A 19,346-nucleotide genomic window follows, 5' to 3' on the forward strand; every position below is an offset into this window, starting at 1 on the left:
GTTGACTATAACAAAATCTGAGTTTGTCCTCTTGCTTTGTAAATTTAACTCACATCAGTGGTGAGAATCAGTTTATTGAGAAACTGAGAATTCTGTTCCAATAGGTATAATTACATCATTCTATCATGCACTCACTCTTAGAGAAACAGAATCATCTTCCCCCCCAAAAAAAGGCCAGAAAACGGACTAAGGCAGAAAAAAATAGGTGATGAGCTTCTATGGAGGGTAGACAGTTTTTGTCTCATATTTTGACAGTAAGAGTACTGAGTAGTTTCACTTTTCAGGACAAAATATAACCTTTGCTGATTTAGAGTCATTTTGCTTCTTATGGGAAGATAACATTGCTGTTTGACCACCTCTTTTGAAAACATTGCAACATGAACAGGAGACCTGTGTTTCTGCCTACACAATCAAATGGCTCTTTTTCATCGTATGAGAAGTAGTTGTTATCTATAATTGTTTTGTTAGTGGATGATAACACTAACACAATAATGCACAAATTATTTTGTTTAAGTTTAGTCTGATATATACAGAGATGATCCTCTGCCTCTAAGCCAGGGTTTCTCAACCAGGGTTCCGTGGAACATAGGGTTCTGCAAGAAGTCACTAGGGGTTCCCTGGGAGATCACAATTTATTTAAAAAAATATTTCAAATTTGGGCAACTTCACATTTAAGAGGTAAGTTTCATTCTTTATTTTTAGCTTAAGCACACTGTTAATGCATATATACAGGGCTACACATGAAATGAATATAATAATTTTGTAACTTCTGGCCTATATTTGAGCCTGAATGTGCAGGGGTTCCCTGAGGCCCGAAAAATATTTCAAGGGTTCCTCCAGGCTCAAAAAGTTGAAAAAGGCTGCTCTAAGCTCTACTGTTGTATTAGCACAGTACAATCTACAGAACAGAAGTGATAACTCTGAACTGAATGCAAAAAACAAATTGAACTTTACACAGAAATATTTAAGTATAGGGACAATCAAAGCAACTTCTTGTATACTGCTTTCCCATTTCAGATTTTCTTTTTTAACTAGCTTAGCAAAATTGTACTTTTCTGGGACTTGAGGTAAGAATCCTCTGTAGATATACGTACGTTTTGCTTGCACATTGCAAAGAAGACTGAACTCTACCTTTACATGTCTTCCCATCAAGCTGAAGCATAAATCCAATAGGACAGCTGCAGTGGACGCCTGTTGAAGTGTCTTTACAAGTGCGATCACAGCCACCATTATTTACTGCACAAGTTTCTAAGGAAAAGGGACAAAATTTGGCGTTTTCAGAAAAGAAAAAGAAAATTTAAAAGGACATATTTTTATTTTATTCAACAGAATTAATTATAATCTAATACTAATTTTAAATTCATATAGAGACCTTTTTCCAATAGAAGAGTATCTGTAGCTCAGATTGAACTGAGGAGTTCTTGGTGCTCTCTGAACCAAGCTCAAAGGGCACCAAGAACTCCAGAGACTGTTTTGCTACAGTTAACTTTAGTTTTAAAGATTAAAAAATTCAAGGTAGGTTAACTATAAGTAGAATCACTACAGGCAAATATTCAGTTTGGTTTCAATAGGAATCTGAGAAAATCTGTACTGGATCAGGCCAAAGTTCCTGTTTCACAAGCTGGACATGACCAACCCTTCCGATCTGTGTTCCCTAACAACTGATATTCAAAGGTTGTTTTTCAGAAACATGCCACCTCTGATAACACTATAATCATCATGGCTGATAGACTTATCTACCATTAATATATTTAATCCTTTTTTAAAGCTACTAGATTGACACTCAGAAGCATCTCTTGCAGAAGTGGAGTCTGTAAGTTAATTATGGGTTGAGTATGAGAAAGCATATTTTTTCTGACCTGAATTTCTTGACATTTAAATTTTATCAGCTATCCCTAGGTTTCTTCCTATCCAACTATACCAGGCTACACATATTTTCACACATCACTACTTCATCTCCTCTCGCTGGCTTTTGTCTAAAGTAAGAAGCTCCAAATATTTTAATTTTTTCTCATAGGGAAGTTGCCTTAACCCCCTGAACACCTGGTTGCCTATTTCAGAAACGTTTAGAGCACCCATCTCGTTTTACAGCTTACACAACAACCAAAATGATACACAGTTCTCCAATTTTACCACATGCATTTATAAAGGCTTATTTATTTATTTGTTTATCAAATTTGTCACCGCCCATCTCCTCTGACCAGAGGGACTCTGTACCTGGGCTTTGGTTTACTGAATTTTGGATGCAACCGACGTCTGATTGCCATTTTAGACATGCATAAAATTCCACTGATTATTATATACACCCCATTACCATTTTATTATACGTAACATCCTATTTGCCAGTTTAATGGACATTCAGGTCTAATGGACAACCCTTTCCTCTGTTAAGTTTGTTAAATGAAAAATTTACTGTAGCATAATTTTCAGTTCCTTCTTCAATTATCCCCAACATTGAATTCAACCTTCCCACAGTAGCTACACACCAAGCTGCTATTTTTCACTGAGGTATCCATATACTGCCTGCATGTCAGTTTCTTTGCCAGGGCACCTTCTGTTCATTGGCAGGCAGCTTCATCTGCAGCAAGTGTACTTGACTGTTCCTCATAGTATGTAGATACTGTCCCAGCCACAGACTAATTTTCTCCTGCAACATTCTCAATAGCTTGTTGCTTTTTTCCAGAAAGATTACTTAATTCTATATATTTCTGCAGATTTGAAGCAGAAACTGCAACTATAGTTTAGCACAACAGCATTGTATCTCTATGAAAAAGCATTCCTGAATATATTACATGACAACTAGCAAAAACAGAGAACTTGACATGTTCTGCAGTGCCTAACTGTACTGACCTAAAAGCAAACAGAAATTCCATTCATTTCATTAGGTGGAATGAGTAGGAGTTTATTTTCAGTTTCTGTAAAGTCATGCAAATTACAGCAGTTGTGTTGTGAAATGGTATTTCACACAGCAAAGCTTGGAAATCCCTTACAAACCACCATCAGACCTGAACATCTCTTTACCCATAAGCAATCGCCGCTTCACTCGCTTGTCTGCATCGGCTCCTGCTGTAACGTTGTTTTCAGAGATTTCTGTGGTGGCTTCTACTCTCTCTTAATATGGAAAATAAATTAAAAAAAATGGTCATGCACAGAGTAAAAACCTTAATATTCTAGGCAATACACTGTGTTTGAGGAAATAATTATCCACCAGCTTACCTGGTAACTTTGAAGGGGTTTTCATCATTTTCTGCCACATGAAAGACATTATCTTTGTTTGAATTATAAGGTAACACTGGTCAGGTTTATACCTCACAGTATACCATGATGTACAGCAATTTATCTGGTTTTGACTTGGCATATTGTTTTAACCCAACCATTGTGATTTGTAAACCATGCAGTATAGCTTAGCATATTGTATAAACCCTTCCAATTGTGATATAAGTAAACCATACTTAAGTAATTATGTATGATCCAGTTCATATATATCTATCTGATATCATGCTATATAACAGAATTTACCCTCAAAAATGGACTGTAAAAAAACAAGTTTTGTTCTGCCACAGTTTCAGCTGTATACTGCTAAATATGTTTTAACTAGAAAACCCTCCTAGGGGATAATGAGTTTCCCTTTCCTCAAAAAAAAAAATCACCTTGAGTAGCTTCTTTGGCAATCTTGTTTTTTCCTCTCTGCCATAATAAAATGGTGTTCTATCATGCCCAAGTTTTCAGATTCTTCTTTTGTAGATATTATTTTTAGAACTATTCCATTCCTAACCCCCAGCTGCCCTTATAACACTGATGATCTCCTTTATCATACAGCTATTACAGTCAATAAGCAGCAGGTTTACTTTACATAAAATTAAGTACCTGATACAAAGTATGATTACTTGTAGAATTCATCGGCAATAGGCTGGACAACCATCTCTTAGGGATGCTGCAGTAGTAGATTCCTGCACAGGGCAGGTGATTGGACTAGGTGATCTCTAGGGTCACTTCCAACCTTTACATTCTATGATTCTATGTTGTAATAGTCAGAGGATTTCTTGGTATGTTGATATTTTAATTCTTCAAGTGAAAGCACCAAGGTTCAAATCCATTGCTTTGTTTGAAGAACATACCTTCTTATTTTGTGAACAGCATTACAGTACAGATAATTAATGTCTACTCCACCCTAATCTTTGGTTGTAATGCAGTATATAATGCCTAATTTATAATGCCTGTTTTCTGGTATTGGTCTTACTAATTACATGTTTATTCCACCCTTGTGACCAGGGAATTTAGGGTGGCATTTCACTAGTGAAAGGAATTCCCTGGCTAATTCCATCCCTACAGCTAATACACCATACTGATTCTTAGGTATGTAGGATCCCATGTCAAGTGAAAATTTAAACCAGAAGCATAAAATTTTGGAGAAGAAAAACTGTTGTTGGTCTTTCCCAAATGAATGCTTCAATCTAATTTAAGGAGGATGGAACTATGGGAAACAACAGCCATACCCTCCACATTATTTAAAAGTTAACAAACCCATCCATCTCTAAAATAAAATGTCAATTTATAAGAACAAACTACCGAATATCCTGGTGATACCCATCGGAGTTCACAAAGGAGTTGGTACGGGAAGAAACTACACCCCTTGTTTTCTATGGTTCCATGAAGAATGCTAAGAATATATTTCAGACTCCCTCCTTTCATTAGTATTAATATGGTTATTGACATATTTATATTGTTAATAGAGATATTAATGCAGAAGAACAGCTGGATTGCTTATTCTGGTTGAAGCACACAGAATTGAAGCCACAAATGTGAAACCCCCCTAAGAATGGCATGCAAGCTCTTGAGTTAATTTATCAATTATTATATCAAAATATAATATTTTAAAAGGGAATATTTTAAAAGGAATTTGTAATTTAATTAGTCAGGAACTTCATCGTAGCCCATTATGGTGCATGTGCTGATACGTGTATAAAAGCAGACCCAACGTGTTTCTCATCCGTAAAGAAACTGCTTGGATTTTCTGCAATGTTTAAGTAAACTCTAAAGAAATCTGTAATTTTACTGAGAGAAATCACCCATTCAGAAACTGTTAAATGTTTATTCACAACCTGTCTACACTTAATGTAGCAGAAAAGAAGTTAGATACCAATGCATGTTTTTCCATTGGCATGCACTGTGTACTCTGGGTGACATCCACAGACAGGCCCATCTTCTGCATCTTCACAAGTGTGCTGGCAGCCTCCATTCCCATGGTTGCAAGTCACTGGAAAGAAAGATCCAATTGAACTTCTTAAGTATTTATAAACTATAAATCTTTCTGAGCTCAGGGATTCTCTCCCTTGAAGGTTATGTCTTTGAGTCTTTTATGTTTGCAAATCCATGAGCTACTTTAACAAAAAATTATCTGTATATGTATCTTTACATAATTCCCAAATCAAAATTTATTATATCCAAGGGCAGCAACAAAATTAAGGACTTCTGTTCATTGTCATTCTTCCTTTTAATTAATGTAATGCAATTAAATAGATACTATATTGTAAATTTTAAATCCATTGATTTAAATTGTATAAGATTAATGAGCCAATGCAAACCAAGTTACTATAGGAATGTAACAAGCATATTAATCATTTGAGAATCAGGCCTGATATTTAAAGATAGCACTTTCTCTTAGCTATCAGCCTCTGCTTAAACCTGCAGGGTGTTGAGTATGACACTGTGATCAAAGCCTCACCCCTTTTAAATGTCTGTGGACATTGCACACATGTATAAAAGATGTGTGGCTTGAATCATGACACTGTGTCCATCATCTTACAGATTTTGACACCCTCCTGTGGATACCCATGCTCTTGGCTAAACTTCATGGATACCAAATATGGCAATTCTATTCCTGCCTATTCAGAAATATTGCTGCTTAACTTAATTGCGTTATAGTAACTTCTGATAGGTTGGTATATAGCACTGCAGATTAGTTCTCTTATTAGAAAGTCATCTGAAGACGTAATACCTGAATTAAAGACTGGACACCAACAGTTAATTTACATCCTTGGCTACAGAACTCTATTCCAAAAGCTCTGGTTAAATTCAGTTAAAATTCTATAAAGAAATATTTCTTCTACAAAGAAAGATTTGCAGTCTAACAAATCTCTAATGCATACCATCTATTGCATCTTAATTCTGATCATCATTAAAATTGTCACAAAGCAAAAGATGAACAGTCCTTTAAACCAAGAGATGATCAGATAAAGAAGGGAAGAAAGGTGCTTAGCAATTCCTTCTTATTTGAGGGGCTACATAAGAATCAGCTATGTGTAAAATGTTGCATACAAATACAGTCTCTTTGGTTCCTGGCCAGTTCAAATCCAGGTCTGCATTCACAGTCCACTCCTCCTTTTGGCGCTTCTTTGCAGATATGGGCACAACCATGATCTTTATTCATGCAGCTCACACCTTCTACAAAACAATAAATGTGGATGTATCAGTGTTCTCTGAGCTTTTTAAAATACAGTCAACAGATTCTAGATACTCATCACCATTTAAGAATTAAGTGGGCCTTGAAAGAATCTACCAAAAAAGAAATGAAATTTATATAGCAATATGCAGCACCTCCATCTAAGTTTAACCAAATTTGTAAAACTGTTATAATTTGTAAAGGGAAAAATGGCGCAAATGGAGGCATCAATTGTGAATCAGTGTTACCTTCACAATGCTTCATAGAATAGGATGGACTGACAGAGATGGGTAGGAAAGTATAGTAAACAGAAGCTGGATACTTGGTATATTTCAAATATAGCACATACCTTTAATAAATACTTTATTCCTAATAATACACACATTCTTGAAGAAGACAGCCAACCAACAGAACTCAAAAACTTGAATAAAATTTTAGCAGAATATCAACATGGTCACTATACATATGTACAAAAGGCATATACATGAGTGAGGCTTCCCCTCTCAATAGATATTGATGGATAGGCACTTTTGTGGCCAGTCTTTAGCTTGGATCAGATAAGTAGATCTCATTTTAGAAGATTCATTTATTGAATCTTTGATCTTCCCTAAAACTCCTATTACTGGTCCATGAGCTTGAATGTAAAATTAGGGAGAAAGTCACTCAATTACACTTTTGCATGTTTAAAAGAAGTTGCCTTGCCATCATAAGTAAAAAACAGTGAGCTAGGCAGAGAAACAGTGCTGAGGGGTCAGCCCTACAAGGTAGACCAGACTAAGAAACCAATGCCATGTAGGTCAGGACTACTTTTATTATAACAGCTCTAGTAACAGAATCTTGCAAGCCTAAATGTGCTTCCCCCTTCCCACACTTTATCTTTGTGAGAACTAGGGAGGAGCCTGTCTGAGATGTTTTCTCAAGCTAGCTTCCTGGCTGGTGCTTATTCCCAACTTATCTGATCACTGCCTTGGTAGCAGCTCTTCCTCCTGTCCTTCAAGGCCATTCCCTATACCCTCTGCATGAGGTTACCAATACCACAATTACATGCATACTTACTCTGACATAAATTATACTGGTTTCAGAATCTCAAGCTTTGTCCTTCCATGCATCATTGCCTCCCTTGAGCTGTTCCATTTTTATCTCTTTACCTTTCTTATTACTTTCCCATTCTGGACACAAAAACATCCTTGATCAACTAAGTATAATTAAGATAAAATTTATCTTAATAGCATTATCTTAATATTAAAAGCATACTGTATTAATGTAGACTGCTGTTTTAATATTGTTCTATATTTATATTAAAACAGCACTCTACATCAGTATGCTTTTTAGGGCCATTTCAGGAGACATAACAGATTTGTATCACTGCATCACATTTTAAAGGAAAATACTGACTCCCCAGTATTTACCACACTAACATGCAACTCCTTAAAGTTCCACCCAGTAAACATGCCGGAACATATCCACCACATGGAGAATGATACAGACTGTTCTTTCCCAGTCTAGACTGATATGTGTAAAACTTTCCTGCATTTTCTACAAAAAGCATTTATCCAAGGAAATAGAACTGTTGGTTTACTGTTAGCTGCAAAGGGGGAAAATAATTCATGGAATTATCCTATTCTGATTTATTTCTTACAATAGACTCAAGAAAGCAAACACACAATTCTTAAAGTATGGATTTTTCTTTAATATCTGAATCTAATCAAAGGAACTTGCAAGAAGTTCACATTAGAGATTTTCTGTAATTTCTGATGACCATGCAAAGCATGCCTGTAGCTGAACAGATTTCCACAAGCAAATCTTGATAAAAACGATAACTCTTTGGGATTATCTTGGTTTTTAACAGTTAGAAATTATTTACCCACCAGCCATTTAGTCAGATAAGGCGCACGCGTGCACACACACACGCGCACACACTTCCCAAATCATGCAGCTAAAAGTCAAAGTATGAATAACTATTCAGTGAGGAATCATTTTACAATCAGGGTGGTGGTGTAGATTTCCCTGTGAACTTCCAGTTAGGAAAATAACTCTCTTGAGATGGAGCAGGCTTTTTTTTTTTAAGCATTTCACATATGTAAACAATTATCACTGTTTAATATAAGAAGGAGCAGCAAGCCTCCCAGATGGATGATTAGCAAAAAGAGAAACAGATTTGGATATATGTACGAACTCTGGAAAAGAAAAGTTCCCAATATCTTTTCCCTTTAAAGCAAACATTCAGAGCAGGGGCGGAAATCTTGTAAATCCACAGTGCATTCAAAAAGGTGAAGGCAAACATAGGACTAATTTACAGACTATTTAATAATGATGTGCAGTTCATGATGTGCACCAGGAGCTCCTGATTCCAGCTTGAAAACAGTGTAGTAGGTAATTCTGGGCTGGGTGGGTGCTACATGGATGGGTACTACATTTCACTCTTGCTAACCACATTGTTGTGCACTAAAAGGCAATGAATAGGAGAATTCTACCATTATGACCACCACTCAATGGAAGGTGGGATCCTGCTCTTATTACCAATTGTTTTCCAAGGGGAAAAATCCTCACTATTAAAATGGTATGACACACTGTCATACCATTTCTGTCATAAATTTTATATTGGATAACATGTTATTGGTCATGGTAATAATGGTGGCACAACTAGAGACAGTACCAAGAGATTCAGAAAATTAAATTTACACAGGTAGAAATAAAAATGTAAATATAAATATTTATAAATAAATATTGGTGTATGTCTGCTTATTTTTTTTAAATACTTTAAATGGGTTGAGAGAGATATCATAAGCAATAAACCAAACTGATTGGAAATTTACTAGTCCCTATTTAAAACACAGGCCAGATTGGCTTCCCTGATTCCCAGTGGATATGAAACCAAATTTCATCTCCAAAGCCAAATTTTACTGTTTGGAGGGATCTATTTTCTTGATAGAACAGAATACTAATGCAAGTTGCAGAGATTTTGTCACTGTTTCAAAATTGTTATTCCACAGATTTCTCTGAGCTGTTTGCTCAGAACTCTAGTTGAGCTGAGTGTCAGGGCTGCTATTGGATATGATTTTTATATTTTATTATTTGATTGTGCATGTTTTGACCCAATTTGACTGCCCAGGGTCTTAGGAGCTGAGCAATATATAAGGAATAAAATCACACTGCTTCTCACTAGACTTCTAATACAGAATTACTTCAAATCCTTCTCACTTTGTGTTTCTTTTTTCTTCCAGGTCTTCTGCTGAAGATGACTTTGGTAACCTACTCTTTGTAGACTAACTTGTGTCATTGCTAGGGGCTCCTCAAATTCACTTAACTGATGCCCTCTTTTATTCCAATTTCTTTCAAACCAGGTTTCAAGGTCACTGGTGGCATAAGCCTGGAGTCTCGTTAGTTCAGTCATTTCAAGGCTCCCTCCACATGTAAGGCATGTGTCGATCTGAGATCAGCAGTACCCCTTCTTAACTCAACGCAGAGGGTCTTCTGGCAGCTTGGAAAATCTGATGAGCTGATTAACTCTACAGGTTTAGGGGACCGGCTCCTATGCCAGAGGAAATGATACAATGAGAGTTTCACAGCATAATAATGATAATAATAATAATATAAATTATTAAACTTGTATGCCGCCTGACTCAAGAATTCTGGGTGGATATAATGGGCAGTGAGAATAATCTTGAGAGACAAGGAAGAGACACAGCCTAGAGAACAGTCTGATAAACGAAATCTGAGCCCAAACCAGAAGTATAATTTGAGCAAGCATCTCAGAATTGACTCTTCCTAGTTCTCTGGAACATAAAGACAGGGAGGAGAGAAGCGCTTTCAGATTTGCATGATTCTATTACTGCAACCTTACAATAAAAGTAGTATTAGCATTCATAACTTTGGTTTCTGGGTCTGGAGTCCCTTGAAGGGCTGACATCGGCTCACAACAATCAAACAAAGAAATTACAATAAAATTAATAAAACATAAACAATAAAGATAAAAGATGGCAAGCATGATGAAGCAAGGGGCCTCACTCTCCTTCACCAATGGCCTGGGTGAAGAGCCAAGTCTTCATGGATCTTCTGAACAACAGCAGAGACGGCGCCACCTGGATCTTGGGGTGGAGGGACCTCATTCCAGATCGCAGGCACCACTACAGAGAAGGCGCTTTTTAAAACTTTTTAAAAAAACTTTCTCTAAAACTGAAGGGCAGCTTCCCACTAAGGTTAATTCTCGTCTTGTTTTACCACCCACTTGTCTTTCCCCCCACAATAATGTGCTGCTTAGATGAACCCAAGTAGTTTCCTTGTCAATAAAACAGGGAACAATTATAATCTGGAACAGTGTTCTAGATACATTTAGATGCAAAGTACCACAGAAATTTCACACAACAAAAATATTTATGGAATAACTGACAAAGAAATCATGGCTGCAGCTTTTCCACCAGTCATTAAGAAGCACTTTTACTCTACTACTCAGTTTTTGGTATAAAAGTCTAGCCAAATACATCAACAAATGCTTTTGTATGCAACAGAGTTTTAAAATACCTTTCTTCTACAGAACTACCATTAAAACAGAAATTGTTACAGGCCACAGAGGAAGGTCGCCATCAAAGGATATATGCCACACTTCTGATAGACTTTTATTTCCAAAGGCAGCAGTGTATAATGCATTCCAAATCAAGCTGCCCCATGATTTGTGAATTAATACGTATCTAGCTATGTATCTTCTCTTGTTTGCTGTTTATTTTTGTTACGTTTTAGCTGTCCTTTATTTCTGACGTTTTATTTTCTGCATACTAACATTATTTACAAAATAGAAAGAATCTAGTTAAAGTCAGGTACATAGAAATATCTTCAGAATCACTCCTCGTCAGATTTCACCCATATCTTTCCTTATCACAAGGAAAAACTGGGATTGACAACATATCCTTAGAAAATTCTGTAGCATTTTAATCAGCCATGCTTTCGTTCCAACATACTTCTTCCAAGAAGGTGACTTTGACTAACAAAGGGGTAGCTGCTATATTGCTTTGATTATTCTGCTCTACTGGTTCCTTGATTCCTTTCCCACAGTGAGAAAACTAGCAATACAATGATGCCTTTGCCCCTCCAGAGACACAAAAGACACAGAAATCCATATTAAACCTGCAAATCACTATTATGCTGTCAGTCCATCTTTTTGTAATACAAAGGATCACAAATTAGTCTTATTAACTCTTCTGTTACGTGGCACTTGAAAGGTTCAACATGCCATGTGATCAGTCAGTTAGCTAAAAGGTGTATAAAAAGCATTAAGAGAATTAACAACTTAGCTTCTGCTAATAGTGTGATTTCTTTGTGCACATTCAGAAACCAAGGGTTATATTGTATAAGCAGGTACTTTGACAAAGTTCACTGAAGACATTTCAAATAGGGAATTCTGACTTACTCAGTTCTGCATTAAGAGAAAATCTTGAATTATTCCCCTGAAAGTTATAGTGCAAAAGAAATAGCCACATGCTGAAATACTGCCTTTTACTAACCACAAATATACTGTATTCTGATTAGATAAATGCCCTTTGATTGAAAGTTCGTAAAATTATGTAAGCATTAAAGTTTTTGATATAAGTAAAAATAACATTACAGAGACAAAGAACAATTAATACTATTTTAATAAAGACTTTAAATTTTGAAATTCAAAAGAAATCACCTTTATAGTGATAACATTTTTATCAGGAGAAAATAATGCAACTACTAATTAAGTTAATTTCCTGTTACAGTAAGGGCTTCTGTAAAATGAATGAGAATCCTGTAAACTGGTACATAACAAATAAGCAATAAGTTTGATTTTGCAAATTCATCACCATCAACATCATCATCTGCAAACACATATTCACAGATGCTCCATATCACTGATGGTTTTATCAGTACAAGCTAATTTTGTGTAGTTCTGAAGATTCTTCTCCAAAAACTTAACAAGGTAGAAAAATATCTGGAGAAAGGAGTTCTAAAGTAATCTGAGCAAATGTTAATCTAACACAATAAATGAGGTGAGATTCATAGTGACCCCATAATAATATACAAGGAAATGTGATTTTTATGCCTTTAATTAAAATTGAAAAGAGACTTGCAAAAAGGCTTCATTGTAATCTCCTGGTCAGCATCTTCAGTCTCTAAAGGAAATGACTAAAAATTATCACTTCAAACATTATTTAAAAGACCAACTATCTGAGTACAGTATTTGAAATGGTTTCAATGGCTTACTCTGACTAAATAGGTCACAATTCTATATAACTTTTGCACAGGTTAATTTATATTTATATAAGCACATCTACAAATAATTATTCAGTCTTACTGAAGCTTCACAGAAAGTAAAGTCATTTAGTTTTTTTCACCAAAATGAAATAATAAACTAATTTGCATCCCAGCCACAGATCACCCTAAATTAATTACTTTTATTCGGTTACGATTAATTTGTAATAGCTGTGAACAGCTTTGAAGGGGGAAGCACAAAATGGGATGGAAAATAGTCAGGAACTTTCACACACAAATCTTAAAAATGGAAATTTTAATCCCGGAACTGAGTGCTGAACTTTGATCAACTAAAGGACAAACCAGGAGACGCCAATAGATTTTCCAGTTTCCACTAGACCTTTTCTATCAATTCCTCTTCAATTAATTGCTCAGTTTTATTAAGGTAACAGAGAAAGTCTCAAAAAGAAAGGAGAAGAAATAAAAGCTAGAAGAAAAAGTATGGATCTCTCCTGTTGCCCAGATTATTTAACCTTTAGGAAAGTCAGTTAACAATATTCTTTCATACTCATTCATCTCTCTCTCTGACCTTCTCTGCCTCTTCTGTCACTTCCTCTCTATAAAGAAGTAATTCCTACCAATGTCACTAGGATTACTATGTGCTTTCACTGGCATAAAAGGGAGGTTTTTTCCCCTAAATTTAATCTTGAATTCATTTACAAACAAGATTTCTGCTGAACAAGGCTGCAGGTTTTTAACAATTTTATGTTGGTTTTCATAGTGGCCTTTTAAATAACCTGGAGTTGCACTCTCTCTCAACATCTGTACATGTTAGTTGCAGTTTCCATGCTATAAAGGAAGGCAAATCTAATTTTAGCTTGTTTTCATTTTTAAAAAGTTTTTAGATCATTCAAGCCTAGCTTTATTCTATATTTATCCTAACAAACTTTGCAAACTTTCTCTTGTTAATTTCAGCTAATACACACTGATTAACCATAGCTAGGAATGGTGCTTCCCTGAAACAAAACCTACTACTTTTAAGCTATTGCCTCCAAATCTCTCCTACATTTCAGTCACTGGAATTTCTGATCACCTAGTTTCATTTATGCATAGAGGAGCTACTTCACTGCCTTCAAATTAGCAGTTTAACATATCTCTTCTGTAAATGTTTCAATCACTTTGATTAGTGCCAATAAAATATTCAACTACAAAAATATACTTCATTTCTTAATTGCAGTCAGTGTGCTTTTGAAGAAAACAAACCTTCAGTTCAAGCAAAAACTATTGCTGGCTTGTTGTAAACTTTCATCAGTCTAGGACCTTGGCTTGAAAAAGAAAATTCCCAAGTTATCTCCTGCTGATTTCATTGGCATTATAAAAATGCAGTGCACAGTTAGTGATAGTAGAACACAAGTATGATATTGTCTGATAACTTCTAAGCATTAAAAAGTCACGTATGTGCCTGGTGAAGACCCAACTGTTCCATACCTTATTTGCTCCAAGTAAGGAATTGGGATCTTTCATAAAAGTAGTGGTACATACACCCTATTCCTTTCCATACTAACACTGCACATATCAGTCAGTGCTAAGTTTTTATTTTTATTTGTGATTAATTTTTGATTCACCAAATACTGTAGTCTTATGGTAAAACTTAAAACAGAGTTAAGAAAATAAAACTCAAAATGTAAAGCCAAGTTAATAAATATATTATCATAGGAATCTGAAGGAAGGGATGGAGGGGAATCAAGTGACAAAATGTGCATTGTGATCTTGTAACACAAACTCCACCCTTACATACTTGACTCAAAGTACAAAATGACGTAAGGACAAAAGGGCAGAGTATTATTTTGGCATCATTTTGGTTAGGGACGGAACAATTAAACATCAAAAATTAAAATCATAGTTAAAAGCCCTTTTAAAAATGTATATGAGATCTTCTTAAATGCCAACAAGAAAGTAACCCAGAGAGTTTTTTTTTTAAAAATGATAAATTTCTTGCACTGATAGCAAAAGATGCAGGACTGTTTGGTTTAGGTCAAATGTAAACCCAACTGTGGTTTATGGTAAGCTATGTTAAGCAAACTGTGGCTCAGCACAGTGGGCCAAGCTAGTCTGCTTTTTTATCCTGGTGTTTTGGGTTGTAATACTCATTTGAGGGCAAGTGTCAGGGCTCCATTACTAAGTGTAGATTCTCTGCATTCCTGCTTTGGGAATGTAAACCACAATTGTTCCAACTAGCCCTAGAGCATGAGAAAAGAAAGGGATAAGTGCCTCCATGCAATGGGAGGGGCAGAAACAGTATGAATGAGGAATGGGTACCAAATCGGCACGCTTCCTTCCACTAGCTCAGAGACTGTCAACTGGTTTTAATGGCACCCATTCCCAAGATGTAATAAAAATGAATTTCTAGCCATGTTCATCCAAGTCACTGGGCAATTATTGTCTAATGCATACCTGTGTTGGGAGAATCTGACAGCACAGTACCCATATAATGTAATACTAAAAACCAGGCATGAGACAGGCTACAATTTTTCTTTTTACCATCAGTATATACCTATACCATCAAACTCCACATATAATCATTCTCATATTACAGCATGATTCATGAAACTGGTACGCAAAAGCACCATTAAATAAATACCACTGCTTAGCTCACCATTCAAGGAATTTGATTTTGGGTGGTGGGGAAGAGGAAGGACCTCATGCAAGTTTTTGTAGGAAAAAAAAGGCTTGTACCTTCTGAACGGTGAATGCAGGTATGCTGATTATCGCTGAGGAAGAATCCTTCATTGCAACGACATTCATAGCTCCCCACCGTGTTGATACAAACATGTTGACAGCCTCCATTATTGACCAAGCATTCATCTGTATCTAAAATTCAAGAGGTGCCAGTTTGGTACCAGCTCTGTGGTCAGCAGAATAGTCTATACCAGCTGCACACAAGTAATTCATTAAGCGGAAAGAAACAAAACATCCATAACTGATAGAACGGTCTATCAGTAATTACTTCTTTGAGTTCTTATAAGTTTATGCTTGTCTCATCAGTGATAGTATCTAACCACCTTATCTTCTCTAAGTCTCTTTTTCAGTTGTCTTTGATTTTTCCAGACAACAGTGACTTCTCCAGTGATTCTTACTTTCACATTATACATTCAAACTATTTAAGCTTTCACTACTGTTTCCAGCGAATAGACTAGTTTTGCTTTCTTTAATATTCAATTATTTGTTTTTATGGTCCACAGCACTTTCAAAAATTTTCTCCAGCACTGCAACTCAAAAGACATCATTTGTTTTTCAGTTCAGCCTTTCTGATAATTCAGTTTTCCTAGCCACATGTTACAACTGAGGAAATCATAGCTTTAACAATATGTATCTTTGCAGACAATTCTATGTCTCTGCATTTTAGTATTTTGTCTAGAGTAAATAATGCTAGGCTACAACTATTATGTCTAATGGTAGAATATAACATCTACTCACAAATATACCACAAATACTTCCACACTCTTAAAACCACAATCCTTACTTCAAAACTGGGCTATTTTGTCACCTGTTTATCAGTTCTTGGAATGGGTATGAGGGTGGAATTGAAAATGGGAATGGAGAAATCCCCTAGGCCAGCTGTGAATTTCAACCCTTCAAATCCCCAAAAGAGGCTGAAATCACACACTTAAGTTTCAGCGTTCAGTCTCATGCTATCTGAAAGTTGCAATCTTAGGATGCTGGGAAATCACAGAAAGATGTTGGGGAATGCAGTTGCCCATTGTTGATTAAAATCTGCATTCAAATTGTAATATGCAAATATAACATAATATAATATAATTTATAGTTAGGGTGCTTATAAACATCCCAGAATGCTGAACTTGCAATCTTTTACTGAACCAGGTTAGTCCTTGTTTAGCGAGTACCTTGAGTAGCAACCATCTGCAAATAATAAATGGTAGTAAACGATTGTAAAAAAAATCATTTCCCAACCAATGCACGCACTTATGACTAAATTTCTAAGCCTGGAAACAATGCACACCTGAGTGAAAGTAACGCTGGCACTGCTGCATGAGAGAACCTTATCTGAATGAGATGGCAGCAGCCAGCGATCTTCACAGCATCCCTCTTTCCCTTATTCAGGTGGTTCGCTTAGCGACCATTTTGCTGGAATAAATTGTGGTTGCTAAACAAGGACTGGCTGTACTACTTTGGACAACCTTTCCCAAACTGGTGCAGGCTATGAATTCTAAAACTGTGGTCCCTACACATCTGGCAATCATCAAATTGGGGGATTCATTTATTTATTTGAATTTCAAAAACTGCATACTGTCCTTCAAAACTGAATTTTTCCAGTTAAAATCAAAATATAAAATTCTTAAAAACTAAAACAGTGATAAAAAATACAGTAAGGCTGATCCAAGTTTTAGCACTTAATCTGATGTTCTAATCCTTTAATAGTTTATGATTCTGAATCCTGTATGTACATATGAACAGCTGCTAATTGCATACAGTAAATACACAGAATAACAAAAATACTACTTATCTCGCTAAATTAACATTTCATTTATCTATGCACAAGATAAATATGTGGGTACATAATAACTATTTGTGGGTACATCCTTACCAAGACAATTATGACCATCCTGACCCAACATGAAGCCATCGTAACACACACAGCGGTAATTGCCTGGAATGTTGAAACATTCATGGACACAGCCTCCATTAAAATCATTATCACATTCATCAATATCTGGGGAATAAGGCAAAAGTCAGCATGATGGATGCCTACTTGTTTGTTATAGTTAAGTTGTGACAGGATTAAACTATCTATATGCTACTACTAACTGCCATGTTAAATCATCTCTACTTTGTAAATAGTGTAGTTTTTCAAAAATAAATCCGCTGAATCTGGGCATGTCCAGCACTGCTTCCAGTTTATTTATTTATTCATTCAATTTATATAGCTGCCCATCTCACATATGTGACTCTGGGCAGCTCACAGAGTTAAACACACACACACACAGACAAAATACAAAAAGTAACCAATATCATGACATCAAAAATCTATTAAAACAATAGTTTTTATTAAAAACCATAAAAACATAATCTGTGGGAGAATGCAATCCATTTTACTAACAGTACAACCATTTAGTAGGCTCCATACCACCGCTGCCAGATCCCTAGGCGAGATGGCAAAGCCACATCTTAACGCCCTTCCAGAAAACCAGTAAGACCAGGGCCAATCTGACCTCAGGGGAGATGATGTTCCAAAGGGCATGTGCCACGGCAGAAAAGGCTCTCCTCCTGGGTCCTGTCAGATGACATTCCTTAGTGGACAGGACCCATAACAAGCCTCTTCTGCTAGACCTTGTGGGACAGGTAAATGTAATCTGGGAGAGGAAATCCCTCAAATACCCAAGCCCCATGCCAGGTAGGGCTTTACAGGTCATTACCCGCACTTTGAACTGAACATGTCATGCAAAGAAATAAAGCACTTCTGTTTTCTCTTCTTTTAAAAAACAATGTAAAATCAATTCTGATGTGAATATGGAATAGGATTTTAAACATTTTGTAACCTACATCAATAACTTTATATGGCTTGAAAAGCAGAAAAGTAACTGAACAGCCCTTTCAAGTCTACTGGGGAAAGAACCTGAAATGCATCACTTGCAAAACACAACCAAGAGACTGCTGTAAGTCAGGTTTTGTAAATGTATTATGGTAAAAAGTTTAAATTATGTCACAAGAATTGCCTGCCATGATGTATTTAAATAACATAATTTTACAAATGCCTGCATTTTGTCATTGTTGTTCAACTAGATATTGGAAGCAACCATATTCGGTCAAAACCAGATTTATGGATTCAGTGCACTCACCTTCACATGTCTTTCCTTCTCCACTGTACCCTGGCTTACATGTGCACTTATACAATTTCAAAGTATTCTGACAAATTGCATCTGGGTGGCAGTCATCAATTCCTTGTGCACATTCATCCACATCTGCGCAAAGACAAATGAGCGTGGCAACATAGTGAAAATATACAACAGTAGCTTCCTATATGCAGATCACAACATTTCATTAGAAGCAGGAGTCAACAGTATGATTCCTGCAGGCACCTTGCCACCCATGATCATCTCCCCAGATGGCATCTGTAGAACCACAAAATTAAATAGAAATTAGCTTTCATTTTTTACAAAGCAAAATGGGTGGAATCTTGATGGTCTGAAGTCTTGATTCTTCATGGGAAAGGTCCAAGTTGATGACTGGAGCAGTAAGTCTTGAGACTCCTTTCAGACTCTGGCATTCAGTGAAGTGGATAGAGTGCTCTTCAGTATGGTTCTACTAGCCATGGGCTTGACCCATGTCCTCCCTAGTGCCTTTGTGAGGTTGAGAAGGCATACAGTAACTGAATCTGAAAGATAATCAATGCCTTTGCTCAAGTCCAGGTTGTATGCAAGTTGTACCCTATCTACAACAGGAGGATCTTACAACAGTAGCTCACACTCTTATTACCACCCATCTGCACTAGTGCAATAAACTCTACAAACCACCAGAAACGGCAGTTGGTGGAGAATGCAGCACACTGCCATGAATATTTATACCAATACTATGGGCCCTACATTGGCTTTGAGTAGGTTTCCAAGTGTAATTCAAAATGTATTCAAACCTTGTATGGTTTGGTACCAAGGTACTTGCAGGACCACGTTCTCCAGCC

The 19,346-nt window shown here is 36.3% G+C and overlaps 1 protein-coding gene across 1 annotated transcript in view; it reads right to left on the reverse strand.

Moving 5' to 3' along the window:
• The window catches only part of SCUBE2 (signal peptide, CUB domain and EGF like domain containing 2), a 70,759-nt gene that overhangs the window by 42,527 nt on the left and 8,886 nt on the right, over positions 1-19,346 (reverse strand). Inside the window, exons 2-8 of the mRNA XM_063289433.1 lie at positions 18,508-18,630; positions 17,256-17,381; positions 15,386-15,520; positions 6,319-6,444; positions 5,141-5,257; positions 3,022-3,111; positions 1,132-1,248 (exon numbers count right to left, since the gene is read on the reverse strand). Of these exons, the coding sequence (XP_063145503.1) occupies positions 1,132-1,248; positions 3,022-3,111; positions 5,141-5,257; positions 6,319-6,444; positions 15,386-15,520; positions 17,256-17,381; positions 18,508-18,630 (834 nt within the window). The remainder of the gene's footprint in view (positions 1-1,131; positions 1,249-3,021; positions 3,112-5,140; positions 5,258-6,318; positions 6,445-15,385; positions 15,521-17,255; positions 17,382-18,507; positions 18,631-19,346) is intronic.

This window comes from Candoia aspera, chromosome 1 (genome assembly GCF_035149785.1).
Source record: "Candoia aspera isolate rCanAsp1 chromosome 1, rCanAsp1.hap2, whole genome shotgun sequence".
NCBI classification, from domain to species: Eukaryota; Metazoa; Chordata; class Lepidosauria; order Squamata; family Boidae; genus Candoia; species Candoia aspera.